General features: G+C 43.9%; 1 protein-coding gene across 1 annotated transcript; it reads left to right on the top strand.

The window, feature by feature from the left end:
* LOC132406581 (gamma-interferon-inducible lysosomal thiol reductase-like) lies at positions 1-22,860 on the top strand. Its single transcript, XM_059992400.1, has 8 exons — positions 1-72; positions 2,829-3,017; positions 4,198-4,374; positions 11,019-11,093; positions 15,402-15,497; positions 16,981-17,133; positions 18,854-18,922; positions 22,714-22,860. Exons 1-8 carry the CDS (start codon positions 1-3, stop codon positions 22,753-22,755), a joined length of 873 nt encoding a protein of 290 aa, XP_059848383.1. The 3' UTR covers positions 22,756-22,860.
* Positions 22,861-23,703: the final 843 nt, after the last annotated feature.

Below are 23,703 nucleotides of genomic sequence, written 5' to 3'. Positions count from 1 at the left end.
ATGGTTCCTATCGAAAAGGAAATGAGGAAAAGCATGTCACTAGGGTTTGCTGCATATCAAAGGACAACGCAAGTAAATAAAATAAACAACAAATTAACCAAAATTGTATATGCAAGAATAGGTTGAAACTGGAATCATTTTAGGACAATAAACTATGCTTTAATTTATTCTGTCACATTGCACAATAATAACTTGGATAAAATTGAATCATTTAGTTAATATTTTGTAATTTCAATAGGCAAAAAGTGTCCTTCATTGCTTATAAATTACTGTGATTGATGGAAATTATAACTGATGGAAACCATGATTGATGAAAACCATGACTGATGAAAGTAGTGATTGATGGAAGTTGTGCAATTCCAATGGAAATGAAGTCAGAAGGAAGTCAGAAGAGAAGCTGAGAGTGCCACCAGATGGCGGCTGACTATAATGCTCACAACATTCAAATTAAACTCAAGAAATAGTGTCATGATAACATGTTGAATTAGAGCAGTGGTTCCCAACCTTTTTTTGGCTATGCCCCGCCTAATCACCTCTAAAATCCTGATGCCCCTTGTGGTGATATATAATTCTTATTATTCAAAAAGTGAACTCCTATTCACCTGGAGGAAGCCTAAAAGACCATTAACCTGGTTTAAACAAGCTTCCAAAGAACATGGCATTCATGAAAGAGAAAAATAAAAGAACCAAAGGACTGTTAACGTTCTGAGGAAGAAATTTCTAAGAAATTGTAAAAAAAAGAACATTAAGAGATATTAAAATAATAATAATAATAATAATAATAAATAAATAAAACAATGCCGATTCGTTTCTACAGCATACAAAGACAGATACACCGTTTAAAAGAGATGACGCAATGTACACACCTTCACACCACCAAGAACCGAAAGCTACTGCAAAAAGCAGCATTGGCGCGACCTTGTACGAGTTTCTTATGCGTTTGGACTTGTTCATTCTTTCCTTCCTACATCAGTCAATTCATTAATTTAATTATGAAAGCCATTTGATGGTTGTAATGATGGTGATACACTATATATACAGTACATACGCAATTACACATGTACAGACACACAAGTATTTTTATGTATGCATACTGTATATACACATATGTATTAACTCGCGCACACACACTCATACTCACACAGACTTACTAGAAAAAATTCACTGTTAATAACTCATTCTCGAATTGCCCCCCTTAAAAATCAAATTACCCCCCTGTGGGGCATACGCCCCACGTTGGGAACCACTGGATTAGAGGGTAAAATTGTTATTTTTTTGTATTTTAACTTCTCTTATGGTTGCTTATAATTTAATATAATCACCTAAACATTTGAATTGTTCAGTGAATTTTCAGTAATTGTAGCATTACTAATTCTGTACTCTTGTAGAAGTTTCTCAGTAGCTGGTGTCACACCACATAACCTGACTATTTAATATTATTTCTTATAATGGAACATCATGTCATCTGTCTAGCTTTTGTAAGACAACCACTACTTCTTTGTTTGCTTGTTCCCATTTTTTCTTTCTTTTTGTTATTTGTTCTCTCCCTCCCATACAGTAGTATGAGTTGGTTTCTGTTATTTTCTTTGTTATGAACCGCTACTAAAAACAGCCATAACCATCACATTTTATGCCTCATTCATGGCTTCTGAAGAATCTCTGGATCAAAACATCATCAGGTCCAACAATTAAGATAATACACATTTAAGAGAGAAAAAAACTTAGATTTTAGGAGGGAACTGTTGAGAATCAAAGATATCCATGGGTCCACCAGAAGAAAGCAAACTTCAAAAGGGGAACTGAAATATATTTTACGTCCACATTGCAATAAAACTTTGTGAGGATTGATATATTTATTGGGAAACAAATCAATAACTTAGAGATTAGTTCATGCACATTGTATAGGTAGATACATTATTGATCCCAAAGGAAATTGTAGTGTCACAGTAGAAAGAATAAAAAATAAGTTACCTCAAACAGTCTAGCAGGAGGGACTCATCACTTCCCCGGCTATGGGTTGACTCGTTATAAAGCCTAATGGCTAAGGGTAAGAATGACCTCATTTACCACTCTTTGGAGCAGTGCAATTGTCTTAATTTACTGCTAAAAGTGCTCCTCTGTTCAGCCAAGGTGGCATGCAGAGGGTGAGAAACATTGTCCAGAATTGTCAGGATTTTCCATAGGGTCCTTTGTTCTACCACAGCCTCCAGTGTGTCCAGTTTGACTCCTATAACAGGGCCAGCCTTTCTAATCAGTTTATTGAGCCTGTTGGCATCACCCATGTTAATGCCATTGCCCAGCACACCACCGCACAGATGATTGTACTGTCGACAACAGACTATGGTAGGACATGCGAAGGAGAGGCCTGCATACTCCAAGGGACCTCAGTCTCCTCAGGAAGTAGAGGCGACTCTGGCCCTTCTTGTACACAGCCTCTGTGTTGGTGCCCTACTCAAGTCTGTCTTCCAGGTGCATCCCCAGGTACTTGTGGATCCTCACCATCAATAGTAAAATGGAGCAGTGCAGACTCATCATTATTCCTAAAGCATGTTCTTGACCTGCAATGCAGACAATTCCTTTCCCCTCACAGATGCTGGCTGACCCATTGATTTCCTTTGGCAGTGTGTCCCTTGCTCAAGAAACACAAATATTCTACTGGAGCAAGAACCATTGTTGCTCTAAAGAACTGAATGCTTGACTCTTCCTCCTGTCCCCGAAGCCTTCCATGGGCAGCTACAAAATGAATCAAAAACTCACGGCCGGGGTCCACGATCCACAGCTGCAGCTCAGACCACAGTTCTTCACGAGCGGTGGGTTCTCGCTCTCAGACCCGCCAAGCAGCCAGGCGTTTTGATATCTCCAGGCGCGGCTGGAAGACGAGCGCCTTCGGAGTGCAGCACTGTGGACGACTTGATTCCTCGCTGAACCATTGGGGGAGACTGAGGCAGCAGGTGGTGTACGCTGCTGTCGGAAGAGGTCCCCTGCACTCCAGTGATCTCTCTCCCTCTCTCTCGATGGTGAGTGAGTGTGTTAGTACTCAGGCCAGGGAACTCAGACAAGCAACGCGGCAGATTGTAACAGCGAGCTATTTGTCTCCCCTCTCGCTGTTGCAGGAGCAATATGTCTCTGTCCCTCGTTAGTGAGAGAGAAGGCCTGTCTGAGATGTCGAAGTGTGGAGATGGACAGTAGTTTCTGATGAACCCTAGACCATGGTCTCCGGGGCTTTGCTATTGCTGGCATGGGGGGGAGGCAGATGCTTTTGCTGGAGCAATTGGAGGGGGGGAAGGGGAAAGTTGGTGCTTTTGTTGCTGCCTCTGCACGGGAGGCAGAGGGGGATTTGGGTTTCTAACATTTTCTGTTTCAAGGATGTCTGCAAAGAGGAAGAATTTCAGGTTCTATATTGTGTACCTGTTCTGACATTAAATTGAACCATTGAACCATTGAAATGGAACTAGATTGCCCGGTGTGGAATGAGATCTGGGAGTGAAGAGACCATGAACATGCATTTCAAAATGAAGTATTGGGGAGAGACAAGGTCTGGAGTTATAGGATCTGAGCAATGAACAGTTGGACAGAGTGGGCAATGGTGACCTGGAGAAACTGTCAGAGATAACGAGGTTGAGGTGGTTGAAACTGTTGAGCTGAGAGACATTGTGGAGTCCCTGAAATTGCCTGACCTTTCTCAAATGGACGGATACAAGGGGAAGACTGGGTGTGATCCTGCACTGGAGCTTGCCTGGTCACGAAAGACCATACTTAACCCACAGCCCCACACTGTGTAAGAGAATCGATTTTTGGTGAATAATTCACAGGCATGTACATGGAATCCCTTTTGTAAGTTAATCATCCTGATACCAATGCAATCTGGACAAAACGATTTCAAGGTCAATGTGGTTTCTATCAGTGATCGGTATTTACATTTGATTACGTGCAGGTCACAGGCTGGGCATCAGACAACTGAGAGATGTTGCTGGCAGGATGAACTCTCTGGTGGGGTTGCTGATTCTGTCTCTCTGGGCAGTGAGTACATTTAATGTTTTACTGCTTTGTAACTCAGGCCCTGGTTTGGCCACCTGTGGCTCTCCTGTCCGGAGCAGAAATTGTACCAGTGGCCTGGGAGCCAGGATTTGGACCATCTCGCGCGCCAGGGAAGCCTCAATATGGGCATCACTCATTCTCTTTCTTCTGCCCCTCTAGGGTGAGAGCAGGTGTACGCCTGCAGAAACTGGAAGATGGCCGCCTGTGCACATCAGATTATTCTACGAGACCCTGTGTCCCGACTGCCGTGCGTTTATGGAAAATGAACTCTGCCCGACCTGGGCAAGGATGAAGGAGTTTCTGAACGTCACCCTCATTCCATTTGGCAATGCTGAGGTAACGCCTTGCACTTCAGTTGCTGCAGGCTGTCAGCTCAACCGACAGCTGCAGTCAGACATTCACAATAACAGCCAGGTTTCCTGCCGCTGGGATAAAAGGATGTTTATATCACGATAAGCTGCAGACGAAGAAAATTGCACTAGATCTAATTTTCTGGTGAGAGCAGACATTATTGGAACATCAAAACTAATTAGATCATTGAGTGGGATGCCAGCTGGAATAACAGATACTTGGGAGCAAGGTACAAGCTGCAATCTAACCAAGGCACCTGGGCTGGCATAGAGAAAGAAGGAATGTTAAAGGTGAAAATCTAATTAAAGTGTTTGGGGGACTTATATGTGGAATAACATTTTAAATATTATTTCTGTCCTAATGCCACTTTGTCCAGTTTTTATTGCACATTGGTTATGCTGAGATAAGCTGGTTGACACAAACTCCTGGTCTTTTATTGGAACGTGCTCAAATCTGAAACAAATAACAGTTTTAAAAAAGTGCTCTTTGGGTCAGGCTGACCCTGCAATCAACATTTGCTGAGCTCCCACAAGCCACGAGCTACAAGTTTAAGTTCTGGGGATCTCTAAAGCTCTAACTGAATCCAACCAATCTGGACACTCTGCAGTTCTAGGGAATGAGGGGAGTTGGAACTGGGAAATGAGGGGGACAGGGAGGGAGTAGGGATGCACAAGACATCTCGTTACTTACAGGTCTTGGAAGAAGCAAGACCTGCCTGATAATTCATCACCAAACTTTCAAATTTATTCTAATCAACTCTCTTGCATTGATCAGTATCAGCTTTGACTCCCTTCTCCCTCCTGTCCTCAGCTCTCCAACCCTACCCCTTCCTCCTCTCCTTTACCCACAAGCAAAGATGTAGTAACCATTATCAACTCACAGTGCTTGGATATGGTCTAATCGGATCTCTTTGTAGCTGGAACAAAGCCTCAGTCCATTCACTGCAGGAAGGCCAAAATCCATGACCTACCGTAGTTGCTTGTTCCAGCACCCAGGGTAAATCTCAAACCTTCATTGCTCCAATATTTTTGCCATTTATAAAGGACCATGCCCTGTCCCTCTTAGATCCAAAGTAAGTGGCCTTAGATCTGTCAATAGTGAAACCCATTGGCTTAATTGTTTGACATCACCCTAAGTTTTAATGCTATATTGCACAGTCGCACCACGGTTACTTGCTTGTACCCAGTTTGGGCTTGGCTTTATGGCTTTCTATTCAACATTTTACTTTATTTATCAGTAAGTTAATGTTTGAGTTCGCTTATGGAACACCATTAGCCTCATCCTGCTCGTGAGCATTCCCATCCATTCCGTCTCGTCCTCCTCAGCCAAGTTCCGAAACTAACAGATAATTTTCCTTCTCTATAATAAGTCTCTTCCACAGGACAGTATTATATGCTTACAAAAATTCACATGAACAATATCCATATATAAACATGAGAAACACAAACATGAGAAAATCTGCTGGAAATTCAAAGCAACACACACACACACGATAACGGAGAAACTCAGCAGGCCCGGCAGCATCTATGGACACGAGTAGACTGTTGACGTTTCAGGCCAAGACCCTTCTTCAAGACTAGAAAGAAAGAGAAGTCAGTTGAGGGTAAAGGAGGAAAAAGTACAAGGTGGGAGGTGATAGGTGATACCATGAGAGGGGGAGGGCTGGAGTAAAGAGCTGGGAAGTTGATTGGTGAAAGGGATACAGGGCTGGAGAAGGGGGGTATCTGACAGGAGAAGGTAGAAGACCATGGAAGAAAATGAAGGAGGTGGAGCACCAGAGGGAGGTGATGGGCACTAGGAGATAAGGTGAGAGAGGGAAACAGACATAGATAGATAGAGATAGATAGATAGATAGATAGATAGATACTTTATTCATCCCCAAGGGGAAATTCAGCATTTTTCCAGTGTCCCATACACTTATTATAGCAAAACTAATTACATACAGTATTTAACTCAGTATAAATATGATATGCATCTAAAATCACCCACCCAAAAAGCATTAATAAATAGCTTTTAAAAAGTTCTTAAATAGTTTACTGAAGTGCATTGAGTGGTAACTTAAGCTCAGTCCTAACCCCGGCACTTTAACATGTCTTGCCCCTGGTGGTTGAATTGTAGAGCCGAATGGCGTTGGGGAGTAATGATCTCTTCATCCTGTCTGAGGAGCATTGCATTGACAGCAACCTGCCGCTGAAGCTGCTTCTCTGTCTCTGGATGGTGCTGTGCAGAGGATGTTCAGGGTTTTCCATGATTGACCGTAGCCTACTCAGCGCCCTCCGCTCTGCCACCGATGTCATACTCTCCAGTTCTGTGCCCACGACAGAGCCCGCCTTCCTTACCAGCTTATTAAGACGTGAGGCATCCCTCTTCTTAATGCTGCCTCCCCAGCACGCCACCACAAAGAAGAGGGCGCTCTCCACAACTGACCGATAGAACATCTTCAGCATTTCACTACAAACATTGAATGACCCCAGCCTTCTGAGGAAGTACAGTCGACTCTGTGCTTTCCTGCACAGGGCATCTGTGTTGGCAGTCCAGTCTAGCTTCTCGTCCAACTGCACTCCCAGATACTTGTAGGTCTTAACCTGCTCCACACATTCTCCATTAATGATCACTGGCTCCATATGAGGCCTAGATCTCCTAAAGTCCAAAACCATCTCCTTGGTCTTGGTGATATTGAGACGCAGGTAGTTTGAGTTGCACCATATCACAAAGTCCTGTATCAGTTTCCTATACTCTTCCTCCTGACCATTCCTGACACACCCCACTATGGCCGTGTCATTAGCGAACTTCTGCACATGGCAGGACTCCAAGTTATATTGGAAGTCTGATGTGTACAGGGTGAACAGGACCGGAGAGAGCACGGTCCCCTGCGGCGCTCCTGTGCTGCTGACCACCATGTCAGACCTACAGTCTCCCAACCGCACAAACTGAGGTCTGTCTGTCAAGTAGTCCATTATCCAAGCCACCATGTGTGAGTCTACTCCCATCTCCATTAGTTTGTGCCTTAAGATCCTGGGCTGGATGGTGTTAAAGGCACTAGAGAAGTCCAGGAATGTAATCCTCACAGCACCACTGACCCTGTCCAGGTGAGAGAGGGATTTGTGCAGCAAGTACGTGATAGCATCCTCCACTCCCACCTTCTCCTGATACGCTAACTGAAGAGGATCCCGGGTGTGCCTGGTTTGTGGCCTCAGATTCTGTATTATCAGCCGCTCCATGGTCTTCATCACGTGCGACGTCAAAGCAACAGGTCTGAAGTCATTCATCTCCCTTGGTTGTGGTTTCTTCGGTACCGGGACAATACAGGATGTTTTCCACTGTCTGGGTACCCTTCTCTGCTCCAGGCTCATGTTGAAGATGTGCTGTAGGGGTTCTCCCAGCTCAGACGCACAGACCCTCAGTAATCGTGGGGATAGTCCATCCGGTCCAGCCGCCTTGCTGGTACAGATCTTCCTCAGTTGACCTTTCACCTGTGCAGCCGTAATCTTGGGCGTGGGTAAGGTCTCCTGTGAGTGTAGGGGAGCATAATTACTGTAAGTTAGAGAAATTGATGTTCATCCATCAGGTTGGAGGCTACCCAGATAGAATATAAGGTGTTGCTCCTCCAACCTGAGTGTGGCTTCATCGCGGCAGCTGAGCAGGCCATAAACCGATATGTCGGAATGGGAAGTCAAATTGAAATCCCAGATGGAATACCCACCAACTGCTCCTAAAACTCACTAAGGTAGTTACCCCATCAAAAGGCTCTATCAGGTTCATCAGACTTGATCAATTTTGCAAATTCCTGTTGGTACTCCCTCTTATCCTAAACACAGTCCAGAAATTAATTACCTTGTTCCAAAAAATTGTTTTGATTTACAAGCTTATTGCTCCTCAAGCTGCTTAATTTGCTATTACTCATTTTTCTATTCACTTTATTGTAAAGGGTTATTTTACATTTGTGCTCCTTGGCTGTTTGTTACCCAGTCCTTGCTACTCTCTGACTTTCACTTTCCATTTTCTTCCAATTTCATGGTTGCATGTTTTCACCTGCCCCTTCCCAGCCAGCAGTCCTTCCTGTCGGAAGCCTGCTCCTAGCTAAATAGGGCCTTTGCTGTCTAATCAACCTGTTCCTTCTTCCTTGAAACTCATGTCTCCATACATCAGAAACCTCATTCCCACAACAGACTTGTCTAATAATATTTTTAAATGTTATAGAGTGATAGAACAGAAAGGCCTGACTCATCCTAGCTGGCCAAGAAAGTTACCAACATTCCAACTTACCAATTTTCTCTTTTATGCCCATATCCCTCTACTTCTTTTCTATCCAAATACCTTTTAAATATTATCAAAGCATCTTTTAAATATTGTAATTTTATAAATTGCCTTGGAATAAAAATAAAACATTTGGTTCATTACCAAGTTATTGACTCCCTATAACGATTACTTGATCCTGTCCGAGACCTCCTCTTCCTCACTAATTCAATCCAAGTCCCTTTAGTCACTGAAAATTTTTTTAAAGGCAGCACACAACTTAACTGATTTCCCAATCTATGTTCTTTGATGCAGAACATAGAACATTCCAGCACCATGCAGATTCTTCAGCCCACAATGTTGTCAGTCTTTTAACCTACCCTAAGATCGATTTCAGTCCATCTCCCACACCCCATCCTCATCACATTCTGCAGGGGTTGTATTGAGAGCATCCTGAGCAGCTGCATCACTGCCTGGTTCGGAAATTGTACCATCTCGGATCGCAAAACCCTGCAGTGGATAGTGAGGTCGGCTGAGAAGATCATCGGGGTCTCTCTTCTCACCATTACGGACATTTACACTACACGCTGCATCCGCAAAGCAAACAGCATTATGAAGGACCCCACGCACCCCTCATACAAACTCTTCTCCCTCCTGCCATCTGGGAAAAGGCTCTGAAGCATTCGGGCTCTCACGACCAGACTATGTAACAGTTTCTTCCCCCAAGCTATCAGACTCCTCAATACCCAGAGCCTGGACTGACACCTTACTGCCCTATTGTCCTGTTTATTATTTATTGTAATGCCTGAACGGTTTTGTGCACTTTATGCAGTCCTGTGTAGGTCTGTAGTCTAGTGTAGTTTTTTTTCTGTGTTGTTTTTTACGTAGTTCAGTCTAGTTTTTGTACTATGTCATGTAACACCGTGGTCCTGAAAAAATGTCTCATTTTTACTATGTACTGTACCAGTAGTTATGATCGGAATGACAATAAAAAGTGACTTGACGACATAACCCTTTCCTCCTACATTGGCTTCCATTTTTCTATCATCCATGTGCCTAAGAGTCTCTTAAATGTCCCTAATGTATCTGCCTCTATCACCACCTTCATGTTCCACACACCCTCACTCTCTGTGTAAACAAATTAGCTCTCACATTCCCCCTATACCTTCTCCAGTCAAAATTATGGCCCCTTGGTTTTGTGCCCTGGGAAAGAGTCTCTGGCTGGCCACTCGACCTATGCCTCTTATCATCTAACGGCTCTATCATGTCACCTCTTAACCTCTTTCACTCCAAAGAGAAAGGCCGTAGCTCACTCAACCTATCCTTATAAGCTCTCCAATTTGTGCAGCATTCTGGTAAATCTCAGCACCCTCTCTAAAGCTTCCATATCCTCCCTATAATGAGGCAACCAGAACTGAATACAATGTTCCAAGTGCAGTTTTGTAGAGCTGCAGTATTACCTCGTGGCTCTTGAACTCAGTGAAGGCCAACACATACTTCTGTTATCAACTTTGTCAACATGCGTGGCGACTTTGAGAGATCCATGAATGTGGACCCCAAGACCCCTCCATTCCTCATGCTGCCATTAAACTTGTATTCTGCCTTCGAGTTCAACTTTCCAGGTGAATCGCTTCACACTTTTCGGGGCTGAACCCCATCTGCCACTTCTCAGCCCAGCTCTGCATTATCTTTTTTAGCATTGTCTGATTGAAAACAGACATTTTACCTCAGTGGAACACAATGGTGCGCCAATTCTGCTTCAGTTTGTAAGTATAACAGTGCACTTCCTGCTATAAGCACCCAGGTACATGTTCTGCGGCAAGGGTGCATGCGTTGACATCAACCCCCATCCAAGGTACTGTTTGCAGTGTTGCAGAGGAACTTGCTGTACTCACAGAGCAATAGATTTCAGCATTCCTGGGACATCCTGGTCTCCTCAGTGCAGTGCTGGAAGTTGAACGAGTCACTAACAGATGAATGCGACTGAACCCTAATCCTAATCCCACCTAGTCCACACCAATACTCCCCAATCAATCCCTGATCCCAAAGAGACCCTTTTTAAATCACCTCCCCCTCCAAATGCCCATCCCCAATCCTCATAAGCATCACTACAGAGCCCTCCCCTGCTCATGTCTTTTGCCAAATCCCACCCAAACCATTCAGTGTCCAGTTTCAAACCAAGTGTCGGTCCCAGTGCAGGGCTGACTGTGACTACAAGCAATCCCAAAACTCGAACCAGGTAGGATTGGCACAGACCAGTTATTGGTGCCTTGGCATCTCCAGCCACTGCATTTATTTATTGTGATGATATCTTGTCTTAGAATATTTGATGTTACACTAAGCTTATGCCTTCTTGCTTCTGAATCTCAGACACCTTTTGTTTCACTCCACAGGTGATCCAGAGCACCCAGAGCCAGCAGTTCCAGTGTCAATGCGGGAGGAAAGAATGTTTAGGAAACATGATCCAGGTACATACAAGTCACGTGCTGCAGTAAATGATATAGCCACGAGAATCGTTGTCATTTAGATTAGCCGTGCAATCCTTGTGTCCCAAGCACCAACCAGCCTACTGAGCTACTGGGCACAAGAACGAAGCTAAAGATACTCCTCAGTATCTTTTTGAGAGCCATTGCATTTCCTCAGTGCCTGTTTGATATCCATTGAACCTTCTCAGTGTCTGGTTGACTACCATTGTATCTCCTCAGTGCTTGTTTGAGAGCTATCATACCTCCACGGCATTTGTTTCAGAGCCATTCTGCAGGACTGGACGTGGACAACCTGCTGATCTATACAATATACAACATGTTCCCTCCATATCTGCAATTCCTTTCATTACTTCACCTCCATCTCCCTTGTGACTCAACCTTCCCACCTTTCAGGAATAGGAGAGGCCATTCTGCCCCTCAAGTCTGTTACATCAGAACCTGACAGCTGCAATGAAGGATATACTAACAAAATATTTAGAAATAACAGAAATAAGCAGCACCATTTTGGATATATGAACTGGGATATCATGTTTGACTAATCTACAGTGGTTGTTAAGGGCGTGATTGGAAGAATAGTTACAAGGGAGTCAATAGTTGTGGAGCAACAAATGCTACTGGAGGAACTCAGCAGATCAGGCAGCACCTAGAGAAAGAAGTGAACAGCTGGTGTTTTTGGGCCAAGACCCTTCATCAGGACTTGCTGAAGGTGGTGTTTTCAGATTTTCAGAAGGCTCACAATAACGTTCTACACAAGAAGAGAGGGTTAGAATACAGGAGTAAGAATGTCTTGTTTAATTATACGGGGCCACGGGGAGACCACACCTGTAATGGTGTATATAGTTTTGGTCTGTTTATTGAATACAGGGTACACTTGTCATGGGTGAGTGCAACATCACTGACGATCTCTCCTGGTCCCTCAACACCACTGCTTTAGTCAAGAGAGCCCAGTCGCACCCCCACTTCCTGAGGAGAGTGAGGCAAGTGAGGTCCCCCCACCCCATTCTCACTATGTTCTACCACGGCACTGAGAATGCCCTGGTATCACCATCACCATCTGGAAAGGGAATTCCAATGCATCAGATCGCAAGACCCTGCAATGCATAGTGAGGACTGCTGAAAACGCCATCCTGCACTGGGCACCTTTCATCTTTTATTGCTGCTCTTTCACATATTTACACCACTGTTTGCTTTACTATAATAGTGCCAGTAGCATTGAACTATCTTACATACACATACCTCACACTTTATGCCAATGTGTCGATCCTCAAGCTGTGCCCCTCAGAGACTTGTGCTAATATTATTTTGTGCTGGGCTGTAACTACATAAGCAGTGGATGAATATATGTGCTTCATATGTGTTTCAATAACTTAAAGATTAAACAGACTGGATTCAGAGATGGCAGCCTTACTCCATTAAAAACATTGACTACATTAGGCCTATGTTCTCTTCAGGTTAAAAGAAAGGAAAGCAACCTCAGGAAATACAGCTCGACAGGCTCGATACAGGGGCTGATGTTTCTTTGGTTGGCGAATCTGGAACTAATACTCAGTCTCAGTAAAAGAGGTAGCTGATTTAGAAACGAAATGATACTTCTTTAGACAGAAATTGCTGAATCGGTCTACTCTGGGTGATCAGCCACTGAATTCATTTAAAGATTGATTTCTGGATATTAAGGAAATTAAGCGACAGAGAGAGTGTGCAGAAAAATTAAGCCAGGATCAATCACAAACTCGAGCCAACTTGAAAATCTGCTCTTCCTCCTACCTCTCATGTTCTTAGGGTAGCAAAAGAGATTGAGGGAGAAGATCAGCTTTATTTGTCACATGTGAGTACTAATTTATAGCGAAATGTGTCTTTTTCATCAAGTTAAATCAGCAAAGACTGTGCTGGGCTGCTCACTAGGTCTCTGACACCAACGTGGCACCCTCGAAACTCACTAACCCTAACCCGTATGCTTTGGAATGAGGGTGGAAACTGGAGCACCCGGAGGACACCCACATGATTATGGGGACAATGTACAAACTCCTAACAGCACTGTCACAGCGTTCCATGAACTGCTGCACTTCTGCGCCGCCATTCACAGCTCTCTGAGCCTGTTACGCAGCGTCAGCAGCCCTCGAGCTGTAACGCAAGAAGGGAGACATTCGTCCACTGGAGGTAACGTTGAGCATCGATGTGCAGTTTTGGATGTCGCTGCCAGTGGTGCCTTCCATCACTGCTGATCATTGAGGGTGGACTGATGGGACAGCAGTTGGTTTGCCTTCAGAGTTTGCTAATTGGGTTATTGTTATCACATGTACCAATAAGTTTCAATAGGTACATTTAATGTCAGAGAAATGTATACAATATACATCCTGAAATTCTTTTTCTTCCCAAACATCCATGAAAACATCCAAAGAATGACTGACAGTTAAACGTTAGAACCCCAAAGCCCCCCTAGCAACACCCCCTGCCACGCACAAGCAGCAAAAGGCAATGACCCCCCCCCCCCACTCCGCCACCAAGCACTAAAGTGTGCAGCAAAACATCAATAAAGGCACAGATTTGCAGTACCCCAAAGACTGCTCGTTCACCCGGTAATTCAACATACCACAGGCTCTCTCTCTAATAAGGGAAAAAGAGGTTTTCCTATTTCACAGTGAGAGGGGTGACAACAAAACAACGTGCTAATTTATGGTGTTAAAAGTCTGTTGCGTCGCTTTTTCTGGGCACACAGCCAACACAAGCCAGCCGCTTCCGATCTTCCTCGTTCTCCTGCGACACATCAGTCATCAGCAGCGGCACCAGCCTCGAATCCACCCGCCTTCAGAGCCATGAAAATCCAGATAGGGTAGATTGAGAGACTAGTAGTCAATCTTTATCATTCAAATAATCTGATCAACAGCGCCCTGATGCAGACATACTCAGGCTAGTTGTTAGATGCAAGTGCTGTGACAGTGTAACGGCTTGGCTAGCAGCCAGCTAGTTCTGGAATGGAAGCTTTCAATTCAGCAAACCTACAGCTTCCACAGGGGGATACATTCACGGAAACAGTTGCCAATCCCAAAAACCGTGAATGTCACTCATTACTTTACAGCTGTGGTTTGCAGAGCCGATTGGGCCTTTTAGTTTGCTGGGTGAGTTACCCTGAACCCTCTCAAGATGGTAATTTGTGAGGACACAGGTAGAGGCACTAACTCTGAACACTAATTACTACTTTATTAGTAATATACATGTTTGGAGGGGGGGGGTTATACTTTTCATCGCCTTAGTAAAAAAATAAAAATTGAATGTGACACTGGATGATTTTCTCATCAATGTAAGTGTACAAGCTGCATCAGAAACTGCAAGGACCATAGGATGTGGCTAGTGGTATCATTTCTATAGATGGGTTCCGATCACTAAGAATAAGTGGTTTCAGTGGGAGTCAGATGTGAATATGTCATCTCCATTATCTCAGCCCATGTCATCCCTTCCCAAATTCACTCCAGGGCTATCTTAAATCCTAACCCCTTGCTGCGGAGGCCAGAATCACCCCAATCCTCAGTCTCGATATTGTCCATCTTTTACTCAATGTCCATTTCGTGCCTTTAGTAAGTGTTGGAACAAAATCTTCGGTAAGTCAATAACATCTTTGGTTTTGATTGGAGAAGGTTTTTCAGTTGTTATTTTATAGATTCCATGTAAGAGACTTTTGGGACCAATGTTTCCAAATCAAGTTAACTTTTTTATGATTGCACAAGTACGGGGAGTTACAGGAACGAGGAAAAACTTACTTGGAGCAGCATCACAGAGATTCAGAAAACAATACTCAGAGCATCAATTATACATAGATTATACAAGACTAAAGGAAAAAGACAGCACAAATCATTAATTTTTAGCTTGCTGGGAGAGTTACCCTGAATCTGCTCAAGATGGCTATTTGTAAGGACATAGGTAGAAGTACTAACTCTACACTAATTAGTACTTTCATCAGTAATATAAATGTTTGGGAGGGTTTGTACTTTGCATCATTTCAGGAAAAAGATATAATTGATGTGAAACTCCCTCAGGGATTGTCTGAGTGTCAGATTTTGCACTGGATGATTTTCTCATCAATGGAAGTGATTAATATTTTTTGAAAATAAGTAAGGACTGTTCAGTGGCTCAAGATTCTGATGAGAGGTCATCAGCCTGAAAAGTTTCTTTCTCCACAGGTGCTGCCTGATCTACTGGGTGTTTCTCAGATATTTTGATTTCATTTTAATTAAAGGGAGGTTCCACAGTGCTTATTTCCTGTAACCTTCACACCAAGTCTTTTTCCTTGGGCAGAGCTGTATGATTTATCACCTGAAGAACACGTCGTCTTACCTGCCAGTGATCTGCTGCATGGAGTCTGCCCATACGGTGCTCATTGCAGCACAGCAGGTAAGTTAAGATCTAGCCAAAGATCAGTCCGCTCTTGGAGTAAAGTTCAGTTGTTAGGAGGTTACTGGAGGGAACTCAGAGGGACAATCTACCATCACTTGGGTAGTCAAGACCTGCTCGGGAATGGTCAGTATGGTTTTGTGTGTGAGAGATCATGTCTGATAAATCTTTTGGAGCTTTTTGAAGAGGCAACTAAGGGATATGTGAAGGTAGGGCAGTGGATTTTGTCTAAATGGACTTTAGAATGGCCTTTGACAAGGTTCTGCATGGCAAACTGATCTGGAAGGTTAGGCCACTTGGGATTCAGGGGGAGCTAGCAAGATGGATTCAGAATTGACGTAACGATATGAAGCAGAGGGTGATTGTGGAACGTCAATTCTCCAGTTGGAGGTCTGTGACTATTGGGGTCAGTATTTGGATGTCTGTTATCTTTATTTATGTAAATGATTTCGATACAAATGTACATGGCATTCTGTATTGTCAAGTTGGGTGATGATGCAAAATCAAGGGCTCTTGTTGATAGTGTAGTGGGTTGCAATGGATTGCAAAGAGATCTTGATCTGTTGGGGAGATGGGCTGAGGAACAGAAAATGGATTTCAATTTAGGAAGTGTGTGAGGAGATGCATTTTGGACATTCCAACTAGGGTAGGACTTTTACAGTGAATGGCTGGACACTGTTGAGTGTCGTGGATCAGAGGGACTAGTGAGAACAAGTGCACAATTCACTGAAAGCAGCCATGAAGATCGGCAGGGTAAGGAAGAAGGTGTTTAGAATGCTGGCCTACATCAGCCAGGTCATCAAATTTAGGAGTAGGCTCCGTATATTGCAGTTATATAAGTTATTGGTGATGCTGCAAGGATCACGTGAAGCCATGGGAGCAGGTAGTGGGTGATTGAATGAACAGCCGGTGCATATCACAAGTCCTGGTTATGTGACCACTGATGCCAGGCAGACGATCTCTGAAGAGTATTGGTAATGGCAGTGGTCACTCGTTTTGTAAAGACACTGCCCAGAAGAATCATGGAAAGACTGTGATTGCCCACATCATTCGACACAGCACAAGATGAACAAGCTGAAGATTCTTGATCAGTAAAGACGTCAAAGATAATGGGCTGAAGGCAGGAGAATGGGGTTGACAGGGATAATAAAGCAGCCATGATAGATTGGTGGAACAGACTCAATGGGCCAAACAGCCTAATTCTCCTGCTATGTCTTATGCAGATGGACAAGGTGCAGACATTTGTTGCTTTAAGGTAGCCATGGGTGGTCCAAAACTGGCCAAAGCATCAGGTAGCACAGAGACAATGTCTGAGGCCCTGGAGACTCTCTAGCTGCTGATCCCACTCTTATCATTTATGGAATGGGCCAAGTGTTTGCCAGAAGGAGTGAGCTAATTAAACGAGAGGCTGCCACCGCAGCAGACTATTGTATGCCCCAGTGAGCCATGTGCACCTACTTCTGAGGAATCATTTTTCTTCCAGTGCCTACAAGAGCACGCGCCGTCCGTGAGCTGGGAGATCATCAGTGACTGTGTCAATGAAGACCTGGGCTCTCAGCTGATGTATCAGAATGCTCAGAGGACCAATGAACTGGAACCACCGCACCACTACGTCCCTTGGATCTTGATCAATGGGGTGAGGAGTTCTGAAATGCTGGTAATAAATCCCTCAGTGTAAGGCCAGTAGAAACATTTCATACTTTATTATTTAGGTAGAACAAGTAACAATTCTCAATATTTGGAAAAGATCTAAATTTTTCCCCTCCCCTGATTACAAAGTAATTTGAGGCGCCACATTTCCACTGCTGATACTTATGCAAGAAGGCTTGTTTCGGCCAGTTTCCACAATCCAGCATTTTGAATCCAACAAGAGGCGCTTTCAACCTTTTAAAGAAACACTCACTCTCCTAACCTCTTTAGCGAACTGCAGCGGGCCAGATGAAGGATTTGAAAGCCCCAGGTTTTCCTGACAGTTATGTGGGGTTCATTAATGATTACGTGACCATGAAAAGCAAGGGATTACAAAATAAGCAAATTCTCTGGTGCTGCTGATCTGTAAAAAGTTGAACATCCTTGTCCTGAAGCCCCTGCTTTCTTCCAGATGCTGTTGTAACCAGGTCCTGGCTCATTTTCTGACCAGCCGCAAGTACATTACATTATGGATTTCTGCCTTTATTTTAACCAGCAGAATTTGCACATCTTCATGTGAAGCCTGGTTTCAAAAATAACTTACTTTCATATTTTCCCCTGGCCATTCAGCCCATCAAGCTGTGCTGGGCTAAATCCTGTCAGCCTAATCCCCCCTCTCCCACTCCACTTAGTTTCCTGTGAAATGAATTTACAGTGCCAATGTTCCTGGTGGGTTTAATTCATAGAAGACATCTAAATTTTCCAATCCCTCCAATGCCCATCTTTGTAGTCTACTTCAGCCTGACAACCCCTACAGTAGGGTTCCCAACCTTTTTTATGCCATTAACCAAGAGGTCCCTGAATCCCTGCCCTAGAGAGATCTATGCTCCCTACTTCTCTCTTGTTCCCTGGATGCAGTCATTCTGCTGTCGGCAATCTTCAATTACCCAACCCCTAAACTCTGCAGTTACCTCTTTAAACCTTTCTCCTTAAAACCCTCTCCTTCAACCTCCATTGTACATCTGTCCCAATATCTCCAAGTGTGGCTTACATTCATTTCAGTTTGACAATCACAAAAAAACATCTTTTGCTGTGTTAAATGTGCTAAATAAGTAAATGCAAGTTGTTATGACAATCGCCTCTCAGCTGGGATTAGTGTTGTGACAGAATTCACTGACGCCCTATCTGAAGATGGAACAAGCTGTTATGTTCCAGGCCTGCTGTGCCAGTTGCAGGGTAGATTTTCAGCCGTTGGTAGAGCCAACAGGAGGCCTGCTCTATGTTGAGGGCCAGCTCTTGCTAGTGGAAGGGTGAGGGGCCTGGTATGGTGGCTGAACAACTCAAAGTTGCCCTTAACTCCCATCCAGCCTATTGACTTTCTTGGCGGTGTCCTTTGCCAGGAAGGTACCAAGCACACCAACAGTTTTCACAGTGAAATCTTTAAGGAATTACGAAGTATTTGCTCTGGCCCTCTGGATTCTCAATTGCAATTAGTTTTCTAGACTCCTACCACAGTCATCCCACACATTGAGGAACATCTCATTTGGTGGAGATCTGATAACCTTTAAAGCTGACAGAAAACTCCCTTAAGGGGTAGAACTACTGCCCAATCTTGTCAAAGAGGAATTTCCCTCAAGCATTCATTTGGTATTTTCTGTCCTTTTTTAAAACCATCTGAGTAAAGTAGCTTGTTGTGCAATTTGGGTGACTGAAGTCTCTTTACTCAGGAGCACTTTGAGGATACGCAGCATCATGCAGAGACTGACCTCTTGGACCTAGTCTGTAGGACCTACACAGTAAGTAAAAGTCAAATTTCATCCGGAATTTAGGACTGAATAAAACAGTTAAATAATTATTAGTCATGAACCAATCTATAAGCACACAATCCAGTGCACATCTGCAGAGAAAATCCCACAAACATCGTGGGTGTGGTTTTCTAACAGTTAGGTTCAGCTAAGTTTGGGCCCCATGTCTAAGGAAAGATGTGCTGGTCCTGGAGAGGATCCAGAGGTGGTTCGCAAGAATGATCCCAGGAATGAAAGGCAATGTATGAGATGTACTTGATGTCTCCCTGCCCATCACCTGCGGATGAGGGGCGATCTCATTGAAACCTACTAGATTCTGAAAGGCCTGGGTAGATTGTACACAGACAAGATGTTCCTGTAGTAGGAGAGGCAAGGATCTGAAGGATTAAAGGATGTCCTTTTAAACCAAGAAAAGAAGGAATCTCTTTAGCCAGAGGGTAGTGAATCCATGGAATTTGTTGCCAAAGAGGGCTGTGGAGACCAAGTCATTGGGTGCATCTAAGGCAGAGATTGATAGGTTTTTGATTGGTAAGGCAGTTTGGGGAAATGAGGAGAAAATGAGAGAATGACTTTCAGCTATGATTGAATGATGGAGAAAATGTGATGGGACAAATGGCCTACTTCAGCTGTTTTATCTTATGGAATTGCCTGGCAAATCAGACATTAGATCTGTAGAGGAAGAAAACATCTGATGCCTTTCAAAACAGATTAATGATCTTTTAAACCACTCCTTTATTTTGTACTTCAATTTTTCATTATTTATAGCTTTTTAAATTATACATGGTATTCCCCTGGCTCAAATGTCGACAATTAGGGACTAAAATTGCTATTCTCCAGCTATACATAAAGTGGATTACATTTCATATAAAACACATTGATAGGTAGAACCAAGAACAAAATTACAATTACCTTAAATACTCAGATGGTTTAAAACTTGGGAATAAAACTATAACTGGACGTGATCTACTTCACGGGGAGAAGTTCCTCGGGAATGAGATTTCCTTCTCTGCAATGGACTCAACAACTTTTTCATCATGACCTGATGCCCAAAAGAACCACAAACCTGCTTGTCTCGGTAGACCCGTTGTTTCTGCTTGTTCCTGCCCCACTGAACTTATATCTGCATACCCCGACGCAATTTTATCCCCCCTGGTTCAGTCCCTCCCTACCTACATCTGGGACACTTCACAAACTCTTGATCTTTTCAAAGATTTCAAGTTCCCTGGCCCCCAATCATTTTATTTTTACAATGGATATCCAGTCCCTATACATCCCCCACCAGGAAGGCCTCGGAGCTCTCAGTTTCTTTCTGGACATCAGACCCAACCAGTTCCCCTCCACCACCACCGCCACACTTCTCTGTCTGGCGGAACTTGTCCTCCCCCTTAATCATTTCTCCTTTGACTCTTACCACTTCCTTCAAACAAAAGGTGTAGCCAGGGGCACTCACATAGGTTCCAGTTTTGCCTGCCTGTTTGTTGGCTATGTGGAACAGTCTATGTTCCAAGCCTACACTGGTATCAATCCCCACTCTCCTACGCTGCATTGACGACTGCATTGGTGCTGCTTCCTGCACCCATGCAGAGCTTGTCGACTTCATCCACTTTGCCTCCATCTTCCACCCTGCCTTCAAATTTACACCTCTCTCCCCTTTCTTGATCTCAATGTCTCTGGAGACAGCTCATCTGCTGATGTCTATTAGAAACTCACTGATTTTCACAGCTACCTGAACTAAACCACTTCCCATCCTGTTACATGTAAAAACGCCAACCCCCTTCTCTCAATTCCTCCGTCTCCATCACATCTGTTCTCAGGATAGGCTTTTCATTCCAGAACTAAAGAGATGTCCTTCATTTCAGTCGGCTGGTGGTGCAGTGAGATCAGCACCGGGCTCGAAAACAGAGGTTCCTGAGCTCGATCCAGTGACAGACCGCTCCTGAGCGCGCTCTCCAACCGTGCTGGGTTGATGTCGAGCTCGTAATTCGACCTCGTAAAAAATAGCACTGCCACCTCCAGTTTAAATTCCCAAGCAGAATATTGTGGAGGATCAAATACCCAAAGAAAGGGCCCTCCCCCCCACTTTCTACTTTCCACAGGGATCACTCCCCCTGCGATTCTCTTGTCCATTCTCCCTCCTGGCACTCATCCTTGCAAGCGGAACAATTACTACACCTCCTCTTTCACTACCATTCAGGGCCCCAAACAGTCATTCCAGGTAAGATACCACTTCACCTATGAGTCATTTGGGATCACCTGCTGTATCTGGCGCTCCCAGTATGACTTCCTGTATATCGGTGAGACCCGACAGATTGGGAGACCACCTCGTTGAGCACCTATGCTCCATCTGCCAGAAAAAGCAGAATCTCCCAGTGGCCACCCATCTTAATTCCTCTTCCCAATCCATTCCGACATGTCAGTCTGCGACCTCCTCTACTGCCACACTCAGGTTTAAGGAGCCACACCTTATACTCCGTCTGGGTAACGTCCAACCTGATGGCATGAACATTAACTACTGAAATTTCCGGTAATGCCCCTGCCCCCTCTCCTTCACCATTCCCATTCCCCTCTCACCTTATCTCCTTTCCAGCCCATCACTTCCTTTCCTCTGGTGCTCCTCACCCTTTTCTTTCTTCCGTGACTTTCTGATCTCTCCTATCAGATTCCCCCTTCTCCTGTCCTGTATTTCTGTCAGCTCTCAGCTTCCCAGCTCTTTACTTCCCACCCCCCCCCACCCATTTTTCCTTTTACCTTTGGTTCTTCCTCTCCTCCCCCAAATTTCTTGCTCTGACTCCTCATCTTTTTTCCCCAGTCCTGGTCGATTGACTGTACTCTTTTCCATAGATGCTGCCTGGCCTGCTGAGTTCCTCCAGCATTTTGTGCGTTGCTTGGGTTTTCAGCATCTGCAGATTTTCTGTTGTATGTGACTGCCCAAAAGCAATGTTACTGTCTCTCCCAAGGAACCAAAGCTCTAACTAGCTACAAGTGTCTTATCTTTTGTTTTGCTATGACTGTTGAATTTTCTTTACAGTAATAAAGATAGGTCCGTAAGACATCGGTGCAGAATCAGGCCTTTCAGCCCATCAAGTCTTCTCTGCCACTCCATTGTTTGATCCTGGATCCCTTTCAACCTCATAAACCTGCTTTCTTTCCATATCCTTTGATCAGGAAACTGATCAACCTTAAATTTACCCACGGACTTCCTTCCACCGCAGTCTGTGGCAGAGCATTCCACAGATTCACTACTAAACGAATCCTTACCTCTGTTCTAAGGAGGAATTTTGAGAGTGGATAGCCCCCACCATTAGAAATATCCTTTCCACATCCACCCTTTCTCGTCCTTTCAACACTTGGTAGGTTTCAATTAAATCCCCCTGCATCCTTCTACATTCCAGTGAGTACAGGCCCAAAGCTGCCAAACACTCCTCATATCTTAACCCCTTCATTCCTGGAATCATCCTCGTGAACCTCCTCTGGACTCTTGCCAATGACAACACATCCTTTCTGAGATATGGGGCCCAAAACATCAAAAGGTCAGTGAAAACATCAAGATTTTGGTTGAGATTTTATACTTAAACTTTCTTTGAAATAATATTTTCCAGTGCCCTAAATTGCCTATTCAGGGTGAGGAATGATCTCCGAAGCCTCCTCTGAATGCACTGGGAGTTCCTTTGACCAGGAACCATGATATATTGGAATAATGCTGTGTAAGACAGCACACAGACTTCTAAAGTGTGCTTTGGTGAGTTCTGTTAATTGCTTTGCTCTCACGTTGCATTCAACAGGCTCCCCCACCGAAGATTTGTGATCAAAGTGTCAGCACCTAACACTCAAAGCTCAAAACATAACTGTTCTGCCAAATGGGAAGCTTTAATTAATAAACTTCACTCTACCTTCCACCATTTTATAACTCTTTTCAGATGTTATACTATGTTCTGTATATCCGATTTTGAAAATGAAAACTATTAAATCAGAAAATCTTTATGATTTAGATTGTCAAATTTTTGTTTTTCTCTAATATCTTCTTTATTCTGTAACCAAATTAAATAGGATTTTACAAGTGTTTTCCTGTAGTCAGTTTTTTTTTTGCAGATGAGGGATAAAGAATAAAAACATTTCTGAGGTTGGAATTCATGACAGCGGAGACTTGATTGATCTTTCCCAGTTCTTCAGCCATTATCCCTTAAGCACTGAGAGGGAGATGAAGAATTGTAAAGGAACAGACCTAGACCTGGACATTGTCCAGTTGGCTACTGTGAACCACTCTGCCCAATTCCCCGTTACCACTGATGTAATGGAAGTTGGGCAGCTGGCTGGCAGCACCACCACCTGGAACCAATTTTACCCCGAAATTTCCTGCCAGATTGCGACATCCTCTGGCCATCCCACCAAACACCATCTGCCAAAATGCCTACGAACAAGCCTAAACTCTTCAAAACTCAAAGTAAAATTTATTATCATAGATACACGTCACCACCGCAAACAATCCTGCAATTCTTCTTGCTGCGGGCTTAGCCAGCAAACCTTTCGAATGGTAACTGGATTAATAAAAGGGCAAGCAGAACACATGAGACAACAAACTGTGCAAATACAAATAAATAGCAATAAATAACAAGAGCATGGAATAACAAGATAAAGAGTCCTTAAAGTGAGATCATTGGTTGTGAGATCGCAGTAGATGAGTGTAGTTATCCTTTCATTCAAGAGCCTGATGGTTGAGGGGTAGTAACTGTTCTTGAACCTGAAGGCAGCAGTGAGTAAAGAGCATGGACCTG

This window comes from Hypanus sabinus, chromosome 16, assembly GCF_030144855.1.
Source record: "Hypanus sabinus isolate sHypSab1 chromosome 16, sHypSab1.hap1, whole genome shotgun sequence".
Taxonomy (NCBI): domain Eukaryota; kingdom Metazoa; phylum Chordata; class Chondrichthyes; order Myliobatiformes; family Dasyatidae; genus Hypanus; species Hypanus sabinus.
This window is presented reverse-complemented; position numbering and strand designations above follow the sequence as displayed.

Coding starts and splice junctions, on each gene's coding strand:
- LOC132406581 (XM_059992400.1), top strand. CDS start 1: ATGGTTCCTATCGAAAAGGAAATGAGGAAAAGCATGTCACTAGGGTTT. Junction 73..2,828: donor CATATCAAAGGACAACGCAA/GTAAATAAAATA, acceptor TCTCGCTCTCAG/ACCCGCCAAGCAGCCAGGCG. Junction 11,094..15,401: donor GTTTAGGAAACATGATCCAG/GTACATACAAGT, acceptor TTCCTTGGGCAG/AGCTGTATGATTTATCACCT.